Source organism: Montipora foliosa, chromosome 3 (genome assembly GCF_036669935.1).
Source record: "Montipora foliosa isolate CH-2021 chromosome 3, ASM3666993v2, whole genome shotgun sequence".
Lineage (NCBI taxonomy): Eukaryota > Metazoa > Cnidaria > Anthozoa > Scleractinia > Acroporidae > Montipora > Montipora foliosa.
In genome coordinates this window covers 6,852,325-6,866,540 of record NC_090871.1, presented here as the reverse complement: position 1 = coordinate 6,866,540, position 14,216 = coordinate 6,852,325, and the positions used below count along the sequence as shown (strand labels likewise).

General features: G+C 38.8%; 1 protein-coding gene across 1 annotated transcript in view; it reads right to left on the bottom strand.

Annotated features, from left to right (window-relative positions):
• Positions 1 to 12,013, bottom strand: part of LOC137994440 (fibroblast growth factor 1-like) — a 14,179-nt gene extending 2,166 nt beyond the window's left edge. The window contains exons 1-2 of the mRNA XM_068840014.1: positions 11,818 to 12,013; positions 344 to 447 (exon numbers count right to left, since the gene is read on the bottom strand). Of these exons, the coding sequence (XP_068696115.1) occupies positions 344 to 447; positions 11,818 to 11,920 (207 nt within the window). The 5' untranslated portion in view covers positions 11,921 to 12,013. The remainder of the gene's footprint in view (positions 1 to 343; positions 448 to 11,817) is intronic.
• Between the last annotated feature and the right edge of the window lie 2,203 nt (positions 12,014 to 14,216).

Sequence of the window (14,216 nt, the reverse complement as noted above, 5' to 3'; positions counted from 1 at the left end):
AAATTATGGATTGTGCAAGGATCACAATACCGCCCTCTTTTCTCAGGCGAAAAACCAGCAGAAGCCATCCTAAAATAGATAATACCAAAACTTGATGGGCCGCATTCCATCGCAGATCGAGACTTCTGGAAAATTCCTTTTCCAAGAAAGATCCCAGCGACTGGGGCAGATGCAACCGGTGGCATGTGAATTGGTTGCAGGAAAGTTATGACTCCTAGCTGATAGATTTTCTTAGTAGGGACTTCCCTTTGGCTAAGATTTTATGTAAACAGCACAATATAGTAAAAGAGGCTGTGAAAAACGCAAGAAGGTATACATAGCAATTTCCGTCAAATTTACTAACCCTTGTATGTAGCAATCCTTCAGAGTTTATTGCCAAGAATTTTTTTGTCTTAATACTCTTCACCCTCATAATACTTGGACCAAATGATTGTAACTCGAACTCGACTGCAAAATATAAGAGGATTTGTCATTAGAATGATCTAAGTATATTTTTGTGAATAAATAAATCTCTTTCAGCCCTCCGAAAATAATACATATGCCCTATTATGTCCTACAAGATGTACTTTTTTACAAGACTTTTAAAATGAAGTATCATTAATAATCAGACTTCTTGCTTACTTTTGTTATTATAAACTCAACAGTATATCGCGTTTCCGATTGGTCAATGACGAATACATAAATACGTTATAGCGTGCAACAATGAATTGTTGCTATGGAAACAAAGCGATGGAGTGATATAATAACTAAAAAATCGTATGAACTTGCTCGTACATTTCGTGATTTAAGGCCCGTTTAAAAGGTTTCAACATTTGCTTCAACATGCATTCAACCCTTTCTTGAACCAAATGTTCAGTGCGTTTGAACAGGTACGTCGTCCAACATTGTTGTAAGCGTGAAAACGTTGAAAGCTTGATGAAAGCGTGTTGAATCAAGTTTAAGTCGGTTTAAACTTTCATTCAACATTTTCTTTTGTTCTCGAAAATGTTGAAAGGTCTTGAAGACGTTTGAACAATCGGTTCAACACACGCATGCTCCCATAAGATCGCAAAATTCAATATGGCGTAGTTTATCTGGACGAGAGAGACTGGTTGCTAGTTATTAGTTCCTCGCAATCAAATTTTGCAAAAGTGTTGGTTGTTTTGTTGGTGCAATGTTGGCGCAATAATGGAATCGTTTGAACGGCCTCCGCACAACTTTGTTTTTGCTTCCAACATTTGCCCAACATCCGTTCAACTCTTGTGAAATTTCTCAAATTGCACTCGACTACGCCTCGTCCAACCATAGTTAATAGACGAGAATAGTTATGAAACCCTGAAACCCGACAAATTTCTTTTATTGTAGATCTTTGTTCTCTTTTTTGGCCTTGACAGTGTACAAAACACAACAGTTGTTTACTCCGTACTGAGGAACTAACCAATAGAAACGTGTTGGTTACGTAATTCATGCATATTGTATGAGCGCAAAACAAAAAATTGTGCTCGGTCGTGGACTTTCCAACCCAAATCTTGGGATCTTTGCTTGTTCCTATGATGTTTGCCGAGCTTCAAAACCGGTCCCCTCTATTAACTATGGTGCAACTTTGAGAACCCTCAAAACATCACTTGTGCCCATAAATAGCGAAATGCTAGCGCGTTTACACGATTTTCTATCCTAATCTAAGGAATGGGGCAAATTTTGGAGATGAGTCTATTGCCTACAAAGATCACAGCAATCCAGATGAACTCAACTTGGCGAGGCTCGTTGATTCTTGGTAGTTCTTGACGATAAGAATGATTCGAGTTATCTGAGTGTTCGAAACAAAATTGTGTCTTGCTTTGTTGTTAAACCTCTACGCGTGATAATATGTTGAATAAATTGATCTTGCACCCTTTTTCGTTCTCAACCCAATCCGTGGCATAAACGAAACTGACTTTCACGCCATACGGTTTTTTCCGCGCTTGGCACAGTTTGCAAACATTTATATCGGCGCGAACTTTACAAAAAAATTGTCGCAAGTTCCATCTGCCACGATTTAAATTTGACTTTTTAACCGCATGGATAATATTTAATTTCATTTCGAGTGTTTGCACCTCTGCGAACTGTCTTCAATATATTAAGGGATAAATGAAGTACCTAGGGGCCTGGGCATCGCAATGACTTGAGATCGACCGTCGAGCAGCGAGCTGTATTTTTGTATTATTTACCAACTGCGATGATATGTTCAACACTTAAACCAAATGGCAATTTCTGTATGCGTTTAACAAACATTAAAGGAATCGAATCGAAGTCGCATCTCAGTTGTCTAGCTGTCTACATTTATTTTGTACTCAACTCTGCACAGTCTTCGGGTAAAAGAAATCAGTGGAAATGTGACAGTGAGGAATTATTTGAAAGAAGGCTTGTTGTCTATTTTGTGCTTCATTATTCACGAAGAGGCTCTACATAAAAGGGTTTGATCCCGAACTGTGAGAAATTCATTTAATTGCATATGTATGGCTTGTGACACGGAATTGTGCTTCTTGTTTGCACGCACGCAATTGAAATAAGAAGGGTTTTTTGCCTGTTATAGCAAATGTGTTGTTTGTTTCAATAAATTTTACGCTGGGTTTATCGTGTTGTGTAATATTCGAGCTTAACTAATTTGCATGAGTGGGTTGAAATTTAAACGCGAGCAGTTTCCTCATAAAAATGACAGAAATTTGTAGCCGTGTTCTTTCTGGCAAATGATTAATTAATAGGTAGCTGAAATTCCACCCGGTTAGGCGGGCTGAGATTTCAACCCGGGTTCTGAAAGAAATTCTCTTAAAATGAAAGTGGCGATTACATGGAGAGGGTTTCAGCTCGGGTTGAATTACAGCCCTGGTTAGAATTTTCAGCTCGGTCAAATAGACCATTTTACAGTTGTGGCTAAGTTACCTGGCCTAAGAATGGAAGTGAGGCTGCCGGTGACCCTGTTTTGATACAAACCTCCGTGCTTTTGTAGTGTTAATATGGACTAATTGGAATTACAACAACACAATTTACATGATAAAAGCAGTGGGGGCCGTATCAATGCAAGGTCACCGGCAGCCTCGCAGCCATTCATAGGCTAGGTCGCTGAGCAAAAAACTGTAAAATGGCCTATTGGCTGAAAAATGGGCAAAAAGTCCATGTAACTGCTGTCAATTTTTTCAGCCGGGCTGAAAAAGGAACGTGAGCATGTGCATCATTTGTGTTTTCGCATCTCAGTAAATTTACTCACGCAAATTTGCGTTTTGGCACGGGCTGAAATTCATCATCATTCATTGCAACAAAATTTCAGCCCGGTGGGCGGAGCGAAATTTCAGCCCGGGCTACAACTCACCGTGGCGACTAAGGGCCTGATTACTAATCAGGCCCTTAGTCGCATTTATCTCTTCGTCGAATTCTCGTTAATAGGGACTTAAAGCAAATCGCTACGGCGACTTCTGCTACGGCATTCGTGGTTGCGGAGACCCGGTGTGAGTGCGTCACCGTAGTCCGCCAGTTTTGAACTTTAAGCATTAGCGTTTAGGCTTGGGATACCGCTAAGCTGACCCGATACCTTCGGTTTACAACTGTGCGAATTTGGATCGTTCCCAGGAGCATCCTTCTAAAAGAAAGGCCCTTCGAGACAGGGAGACTCAGTCGACCCCTTCCAGTGTATGAAGAAGTCTTTGCCTGAAGAGATTACGAAACCGTCAACCGAGACATCGATAGTCTGAGAAGAAGAAGAAGTGAGATTTGCGGTGGTGGTGGTGATCAATCCTTCATCTATATAGTAATTCTAGCTGAACATAATTACTGTTCCTCGAATTGTTCAGTTGGTTCACAAACGTTCCTCACCTTTGAAGACCTTGACAAACTCACCGAAAGAATCAAGCAAAGCGAAGAGACACTTCAAAACAAGGAGAAATTGAGAAGAGAGTTATTTATGATGCAAGTCTTGAAAGATGACAAGAGTGTCAGGTTTTACACAGGGTTGCCCTCTCGCAGTTTACTGGACGACTTACTTGAACCTGATGCTCAGTCCATGAGGTACTGGCATGGACCAAGTAGTTCCAGAAATGTAAGGGGTCTTTCATTTATTGGGGTATAAGGGGTTGGAAAAGTGACTTGGAATAAAGTGGAATAGGGGAATAGAGTTTCTTTGCACATATCATTCCATTATTATATGGGACGTTGAAGAACCCACACACTGTTCGAAAAGAGTGAGGGACTTACGTAGTCCCTGGTGTGGTGGTCTATCTCTGCCAGCATGTCATTGTGAATGAATGTGACCACAATAAACATACAGCTGGAAGTTAGCTTATTTGCCGGGTTTTGGAACTTCTCTTCAAACCTTTAAACTGTTGTTGTTTGACTGTTTGGCTATGAACTAAATACAAAAATCATAGATGTTGCACATAGTAAATTATCCATTTATTTCATTATTGAACTGAAATAACTTTGTCTCTAAAAAAGAGGTGGCTGTGGAATGTGGTAAAGACTCAGTTGACTCTTTTAAATTTACAGTGTATTTTTGCTTTTTACTGATGTATTCTTTGATGAGATATTGAAATATCACTGATCTGGAGTCTACTGTTTTTATAATGTTTTCAGGATACTGAAAGGAAGCAGGCAGGCAGAAAAAGGAAATTAACATCATATGAAGAATTTGTACTTGTACTAGTGAAGCTACACTTAGGTCTGACAGAGCAACATTTAGCAGATAATTGTGGGGTTACTTTCTCTACAGTTCCTTAGTTATTTAAAAATTGGATCAATTTACTGTACTATGAACTGAAAGGCTTAATAGCCTGGCCATCAAGGGAACTTGTTGAAATTCACAGGCCTCAGTGTTTTGCTCGGTATCCTAAAACCAGAGTGATCATTGACTGCACAGCGAATCACATGGAGTGAATACAAACAAAGAAAGACTGTTACTTTGTTTCAAATGTATGGCCAGGTAGTGTTTCAGACAGAGAAATAACTAAAAAATGTGGGTTTTTGGATCTTCTTGAGCGATGTTATGGCGACAGTGGGTTTAAAGTGCGTGATTTGCTGCTTGTAAAAAATTGCACTTTAAACATACCATTGTCTACTTCTGGTAAGCCATTATCCAGAAAGCAAGTGACAAAGACTTGATGAGTTATAGAACGGATTAAGAACTTTAAAATACTACAAGGAGTCATTCCCTTGACGCTGAAGCCAGCAATTGACCAGATTGTTGTTGTTTGTGCTGCTTTGTGTAACATGTATCCAAAATTGGCTAAATAAGCTAAATGGATGGGTTTCATTAGACGCAGGTCTGTATTTTTGTTATTTACATTAGAGGTATCATCTTAGATTGGTCCGGACTCTTCTAACTCCTACTTTTTTGTGCAATACTGTACATATCGTGCTTGAGATTATTATTACTTGGAGAATGTGCTTAATAATGAGTTACTAAATATTGATGTTTGGTTAAGATGCAATAAGCTCTCGATTAATGTCCAAAAGACAAATTATGTTATATTTAGTCCGAGTCAGAGGAAAGTCAATCACAGTTTTTCTCTCTCCTTTGGGGGTCAATCTCTAACTCAAAGTAATGTAACTAAATTTCTTGGGGTTTATCTAGACGAACACCTTACTTGGAAATATCACGTAAACTTTGTCTGTAAACAAATCGCTAAATCAGTTGGTATTTTATCCAGGACGCGTTTCTACTTATCCTGTAAGACCAAACTTATGTTGTACTATACATTAATTTATCCATACATTACTTATTGTAACTCTACGTGGTCGTCCACTTACGTATCTAATTTAAATAGAATTTATTATCTGCAAAAGCGAGTGGTGCGAGCTGTTACAAATTCAGAATATCGAGCACATACTGCTCCTCTTTTTTCTAAACTGAAAATCTTAGACATCTTCCAACTCAATACCCTCGATATTGCTAAATTCATGTTCCGCTACCACAATAATCTGCTGCCTCCACTTTTCTTCAATCTGTTTATGACAAACAGTCAAGTCCATAAATATGACACAAGAACAGCCGGTAATTATCGTGTGCATTCCTGTCGCACGAACATTAAGAAGTTCACAATTCTTTACCAAGGACCTAGGGTCTGGAACTGTCTTCCTGCCTCTATTACCAATTTGTCAAGCTTTCCTATGTTTAAGAAAAAAGTGCTAGAGTTTTTATTAAAATAGTTTCTGAGTTAGTTCCTGCCGCACTCCTTCGCAGCCCTTATTTTTGTTTAATATTGTGATGTCGAGGTGGCCTCTCCTATAAGCCTGGTGGTTTCCTGAGGTCTCCTCGCCTAACAACCTGCTGTATGCTTTTTTAAAATATGTTATACACATAAAGGCAAATAAATGATGATGATGATGAAGCAGAACCTATTACAGCAGAATTCTAATGCTAGAACAATAAAGTGCAGGGCAACATTGTTAACAACTAATGCAAAAACCCTAGAGCATCGACCTGGACCCTGCTCAGTGCTGTGCTGCGTGTATTTCTGATTTTATAAGGTTGACAGGTATGCAAGAGTTATTGAAACCCCTGAATAGACAGGTATCAACTGGTAATCTTCATTAAGTTAAATACAAGATAATTCTTCCACCAAACGTGGCACAACAAAAGCCAAATAAAGTAGCAATCATATCCGTTTGCATTTGGTAAAACCACTTCGTTTCCATTCTAAGGACTAATTTTCCAGTATTGTCTGCTTCCTTGGGTTTTTGATTTCTGTTTGCCCACAGACATTTCACTTTCACCACTTTGGTCGTACTGCAAAAACTACAGGTCATAATTCCTTTTGGACTTTCCCCTAAAAACACACAACTTTTGAAACTGTGTAGTCCAGTCTGCTTAACTACAAGATCTCTATGTATTTTTTTTTATTTTTCTTGATAAAAAGTTGAATGGCTTTGTGCTCATTGTTCTTCCCATACTCTCAGGGTCGTAACGAGGTATATGGGATCAGGCATGAAAAGCCTGAAAAGGGCCGCGATCAGGGATGACAGCCCTGGGATCTGGAATCACAACGAGTGGGATCGAGATCTTTGTTTTTCGCAGACGCTATTTTTCGGGGGAGAGAAACGACAGCCGGAAATACGTCTGCGTTCGCAAGCTATTTCAACCAGAAACCCATAAGGGTTGAAAAGTGTAACGGCCCCTTGTGTGCTGGGAAACAAGCTTCTGAATAGTACCATATTTGGAACAACAAGAGCGAGGGGTTTCCAAATATGGTACTTAGCACTGAGACATTCAACCAATCAGTTCGCACTGAATATTCGGAAGCTGTGAACGCCCGTTACACGTTTCAATCCTTATGAGTTTCTGTTTCAACTTAATCAAAAACATACAACAAACAGCCGCTACAAACATAATGATAAAGCTCATTTTACTTGCGCTTTATCATTAAGTTTGTAGCCGCTGTTTGTTTTGTTTTTCAAAATGTTCAAATTATGATCAAAATATGCGAATTATGATAGCAGTTTACTCAAATTATGCCACAAATTATGTTAGCACAATCTATATAAGCTTAACCACAGGCAACCCAGTTTACGTTCACAGAGCGTCTAGTTTAAAGTTGTTCCCACATCTAAGTGGAGTTTTAAGTTGTTGTCAATCTTTTCAGTCAGTTCTTCGGGAACCGCCCGGCCCCCATCCGGCTCACTTCCCTAAAAAAAGTTAATCGTCTCAGACAGTCACGTTTTTCGCATTTGGGACAAGGGAAATTAAGCTCTTTGTTAAATCTAGAAACAGTATTATCCTTTTAAAATATTGCTCAATACCCAGAGTAACTGTTAACATGGGAGAATTTTACCCAGGCGGAAATATTTTCTAAATGATCTTCATGCTCTTGAAAAAAGATGAAGCTGAGAATAAATTTAGGCCATCGTAAAAGGAGTGAAAAACTGAGTCTGATGATGTAAATGATATAAAATATTGGTCGCCTCCTTTGAATATTGGTTACTGTTCAGGTGAATTCAAACTTTTGATTGAAGAATCCCGGTTTACTTCGTAGAGTCGCCAAAATACACCCTCTCAATATTAAGATTTGATTATATCAAGTTGTGCGCAATTGTTTTCCCGGAAATGCTTCTCAAAACCAGATTTTGAAATCTTAAATGTGATTTTAATTTTTTTCCTTTCCTTGCCAAGCGTGATGCAGCATATTCTTAATACTAAGGTCGCCAGAATCCTAATTAAACCACTGTAAAAAAGGAGTGGAGAACTGTGTCTGATCAAGTAAATCATATGCTGAAAATTGTCGCCTCGTTTGAATCACAAACATTAACAGGTGAATTCAACCTGATTGAAGACCAAAGTTTACAAATTATGCGCTCTTAAATATCAAGTTGTGTCAGTAGTTATAAGATCCTCGGTGTTGATAACAAGAATGATCTAACTTGGAATTTTGTCACATTTATTATGTTTTCAAGAAAGCCAATTAGCGCCTGTACGCCGTCCAAGTGCCGCGACAAATTTGCATGGGTACTCGCTCAGGTCAGGTAGTACTGACGAATTTAGTTACGAGAAAAGCCAAGGCCAAGAGATTACGAGACTTTGTCTCGGTTAAATTCGCTTGAGACTAGGGCTTCATTGACTATTGGAACCATATTCACGTGTGATCAATATATTTATGTATATGTATTTTGTATTTATGCAGCTACAATGTATAATTCAGTGCTATGAACTGCAAGACATTGCTATCTTCTTTGCCTTATCAATCGTGATTCAGCACATTCCTAATACGTAGGTCTGCAGAATCTTAATTAGAAACCAAAACAATTCAGGTTAATATGGTGCTGAATAAAGAAAAGGACATCTCGGTTATTTTGTTTTTTGCATTTAACAATTGAAGTCTTTCGTACATTCTTAACACCGGTGTCAGTTTGTTAATTGCATGAAAAAGGTACTTCCCTCTAGTTAAACGCCTTGAAACTAAAATGCGGTGTTCCAATTTGGGAAAATCCAGAACAAATACTGAGAATCACCTGAAATATGGCTGCTTTCTCCGTGTAAAATGAAAACCTGTCTCGGAGAATAGCTTTTGTTCAATGCAGGTTTTGAAGTTCCATCAGAAATTAGTGTAAAATTGGCCGAAAATGAAACTTTGATTTTCCACGGAAATTCATAATTACCACTTAATTCCGAAAAATATTCTTGTAGTTTACTCTGAATCTTAAAATAATGTTAAAACTTACAGGGAAAGTTTCCCCGTTTGCAAGGAATCACAAACGTTTTCCGAGCAAAATCTTATTCTTTACTTGAACTTTATTCTAATGTCTGAGCCACGTATGAGAACCAAAATGATCTTCTGAATTTCTTGTCCAGGGAGGCTCCACCGTAGAAAACGGGGAAAGGATTCACTAAATAACATAGGAGAGGATTCAGAATTTCTGATCCCCTACAAAAAACGGGGGAGGATTCAGGATTTCCGATCCCCCACAACAACACAAGAGAGCATTCAGAATTTCTGATCCCCAACAAAAACACAGGAAATGATTCAGAATTTCTTATCCCACGCAACAACACTGGAGAGAATTCAGAATTTCTAATCCCCCACAACAAGACAGGAAAGGATTCAGAATTTAAGGGGCCACAGCAATTTGCGCAAGCTGTTGTGGCGCTCTGTCAGCTTGACTGGCAAAGTTAATAAATTAAATTAAATTAAAATTTCTGATCTCCCACAACAACGCTGGAGATAATTCGGAATTTCTGATCCCCCACAAAAACACAGGAAAGGATTCAGAATTTCTGATACCTTACAACAACACAGGAGAGAATTCAGAATTTCTGATACCTCACCACGACACAGGAGAGAGTTCAGAATTTTTGATCCCCCACAACAACACAGGAGAGAGTTCAGAATTACTGAACCTCCACAAAAACCAGGGGCAGAATTTTTCAACCCCCCCAAGAACGTAGTTCGAAGACGATTCAGAACATCTCGTCACTCAAACAGCCTGAGAGACGATTTTTAGTTTTTTCTTTCTGGCCCCATAGCGTGCAGTGAAATGTCATAGAATCTGACGGGATTAAAGTCAAAAAGTAGAGCAAGGACCGATTATTCAACCACATACCCACCCGGTATTCAATAGCAAGTATTACAACCAATGCAGAAACATTTCATCATTGTAGGTCTTATTTCTTGCAGACCGCCTGAACTTTGTCTGATCAATATTTTCAATATTTAATATTTACAACATGATTCAATTTTAAATTGTGCGTAATATCAGTTTCGTAAATATTTGAGTTTAGAAGTAGACAATGATGGTTTCAGTTGAACTACACCCATTTTCAATACAAGTAAAACCCCCAAGTGGGTGGGAGACATGCATGTCTCCTTCAAATTCAAAAGTTGTCCTTACTTTTGTAAGAGCTCTTTCTTGTCGGTTGGCCATTAGAAAATATACAATGTTCAGGGGCACCCAATGAGCTCTTACAAAAGTTCGAGGAGAATCGTGAATCAAACTGTTTTAAGAATTTCGGTTCTACGTTGCCAAGCAGCTAGAGATTTCTACACTAAAACATCTCCCTAAAAGATTCGCAACCAGGGAAAAGCAGTCCCTTTCGTTTTCGGAAGGGATAATTTTTTGCAATTTTTGGTACTTAAAAAGGTCACCTGGCAGTTTCTGATCAAGGGCATCCAATGAGCTAATTAAGCCAAAAGCCTTTGAGAGATATTTCTAGGCCCCTTGAAATGTTTAAAGACTGTCTAAAGAGATGTTTTTATCGCCTAGAAGAATTTGATCTGCTCGGATATCTTAGCTGAAAATTGATGTGTCCGAAAAATTTAGGTAATGGTTTTTTCATTTGCTAGCTGGACGTTACCTTCATAAAACTTCCTAGAAAACCATTTGCTCATCCGAAACTGCTAGGTGACCTTTTTAAGTGCAAAAATTGCAAAAATATCCTTTCCGAAAACGTAATGGACTACTTTTCCCTTGTTGTGAATCTTTTTGATGATGTTTTCGTAAAGAAATCTATAGCTGTTTGGCAACGTAGAGCCGAAATTCTTAGAGCAGTTTTACTCTCCCGAACACATATTTCAGTGAATGTTATCGTTGGGTGCCCCTGTCGGATGAGCAAATGATTGGGTTTGGAACTTCTTAGAAGGAAACGTTCAGCTAGCAATTTCTGAACTAAAGAGTATCGTTCCCTAAAATTCAAGGTGATAAAAACATCTCTTTAGATAGTCTTTATACATTACAAGAAGCAAAGAAATGTCTCTTAAAGGCTTTTGGCTTAATGGGCTCGTTGGGTGCCCTTGCATATTATAGTTTTCTTAACGGGTTCCATACACAGATTACCTCCATACACACAGAGTGCCGGATGAAGAACAAGCTTATTCTCAACAGTCTACTTTAACTGTGTAACCTATCACGTATTGCAAATCAAAATTACAGCAGCCGTAAATTTAAAATGTATATATTTCGGTTACATAAGAGTAACTACTTGTATGAGACAAGAAAGTTCGTAACTGCCCACTGAAACCGTAAGAGTATAGACTGCAAAAGGGTTAACGGGTTTCATACACAGATTACCTCCATACACACAGAGTGCCGCATGAAGAACTGAACAAGCTTATTCTCAACAGTCTACTTTAACTGTGTAACCTATCACGTACTGCAAATCAAAATTACAGCAGCCGTAAATTTAAAATGTATATATTTCGGTTACATAAGAGTAACTACTTGTATGAGACAAGAAAGTTCGTAACTGCCCACTGAAACCGTAAGAGTATAGACTGCATGTGCAACTGAGCTTATTAGCCCGGTCTAAACGAGAATTTTACGAGAATTCTACTTTACAACCTCAACAAGACTTAGAAATTAAACCTGGAATGCAAGGCACAGTACCGTAATTAAGAATTCTTGACGGGAGTGTTGTGAAGCATATCAGCTCCTGGGCTTGAGCAACAATCTTTGGAACTGTCGTCAAATACTTCAAAGAAGAGATCATAATTGCTTGGGGTTTCCATGCGAGACATTTGAATGAGGGACTCCCAGAATCCGTTAAAAGACGTGAGTTGCATCGTGTTCCAGTTCAGTTAGTCACAAGAGAACACTAAACAGGGAAATTTGATAGCCAGTCACTGATTCTGCTCACATTGTGTGACCGCCGATTTCTCAGGAGTTATCCGGCTGACAACACCTTGAACAGCAGGAAAAATCCAACGGAAACGAAGAGATCAGTTGGGGAGAATACTTCATTTATCAATTGGGAAACAAGAAAAGTCGTTGTCATCTGAGCGCGAACAGATTCTGCAGTGGGCATGTGTGGAGTTTGTGCGATATTTAACAACGCAAAGTACCGTTGCACACTACCGACTCAAAGAAGACATCCCTCAAGGATAAACTTTGAAGTATTTCGATTCAGTTATGGCAGAGTTGAATTTTCAGGAATAACGTTGCTCTGAAGCAAAAAATTAAGGGTGGTCACAGCCAGAATTATTCGGATTTCTTTTAGGAGTGACAGTCAAAGTACAGTCCGACAAAATGATGATCAAGGCCAATAACAACCTTAGTTCCTTTTTTTAAATTTTACTATTGAAGTATTATGCTTACATTAAGCCTGTCTGTTTTGCACTGCACCTAGCTGCAGAATACCGGATCACTAATATGTACAGTGCTGCAACGTTCATGAGAGCTTATTGTTTTTATCGCGTTGCTCGCTGTGAATCTCTCTACTGGGAAGGAAAGCACGAAATTGAACATTTTGACGGAATTGAAAAAATTGACGTGTTGTTCCTCATGAACTAAACTGAACACTTACTTTTCTCCTTATAATTGGCCAAAACCTTTCGGAAAGTAAAAATATATACGTCAGCAACAAATACTAATACTGTTTTGAATTTTCCCAAATTGGAACGGCACCAAATTTCACTGAGCGACACCCAACGACGGGATCTCTCGGAAGTCCTTAGATTCGCTTTAATTAAATGTTTGCTACAGTGCTTTACAAGCTCCGGTTTAGTGAGTTTGGTCCGCCCTACAAAATATTTATCTTTTCGGATGTCCTAGGGGAACATCAAGTCTGTAGAAATTTCTAGGTGGCTTTTTAGCCACTTCCGAAAGTTTTAGCAATCGCGACAGCTCAAATCGAAAACGCTCTAGATTACGTAGTTCTCCTTTTTTCCGCGAAGATTTTAGAAGACGTTGTCTTAAATATGGAACTCGTTGGCGCATGGCACAGTTGAGAGCTAATCGTGAAATGTTCAGTTTGTGTGCATTTTACAACAACAGCGAATGGAAAGAGCAAAAGGACTTGTCAAAAGGTAGACTTTCTTTTAATACAAAATAGTTAATTGGAATATTATGGGTTGTCACTGTGTGCCACGGTGTTTTTACCTTCACGAACACTGAGCGAATGGCAAAAGCAAAGGGGCTTCTTGAGCTTTCTTGGAATCTAATGGGTTGTTATTAAGCCATCATTAACCACTTCAAACTCACCAAATGGACTGTACAGTTTTAATGATCCTGATACTGTTCCATTCTCGTTTACGTGCAGAAACAACCCAACCCGACTTAACAGTGTCACTTTTTCGAAGTTTGTTGGCGATCTTGTCAAATTCACCCAACTTCTTTGCAATATGTGTTTCTTTGGTCTTTTAGTTTTCGATTTCTGCCTATGGTTCTGTGGAATACGAAGGTGACTAATTCCTGAAGCCTCTGTCATATTTTGCGAGGGCGAGGTGTTAGCAGTGTCATTCTCGCCTCTAACTCCGTGCAATACGGTCCAGCTCCAAACGATAAAGATCGGCTGGAAATACACCATACATCAGAAAAAGACACTCACAAATTACTCATCTTATGTACAATAACAAACAATTGGGAATCCTTATCATGTCTTCAAAAATCAATTAAGATTGAAGATGTCCCTTACCACAGAGTATAGACTTCTCATCCTGCTGTGAGAGGTGATCAGATTTTCCTAAACCAAAGAAAAACGAGAAAGATGATAACACTGTGAAATGTAGCAACTGAGTTATGATAAAGTTTTCAGTGCTGAAGCCAAACTTCACTAACTTTTCTCGAACGGAGTATTATCTCGAAAATGGACAAACAATAAAAGAAACTTTATGGCTCTCTCTTCCTTATGTCTATAGATTTCGATTTTACGGTTTGTTTTATGTTTGCGCCGCTTTTCAGCAGACAGGAATTCGCCCGATTTTGTGAGCCCCTATCAGGTTATAAGTGAGCATGTCTTAATCGGATATAGTGTCTTTGACAACTAAGCACGACTTCAGTAATATATA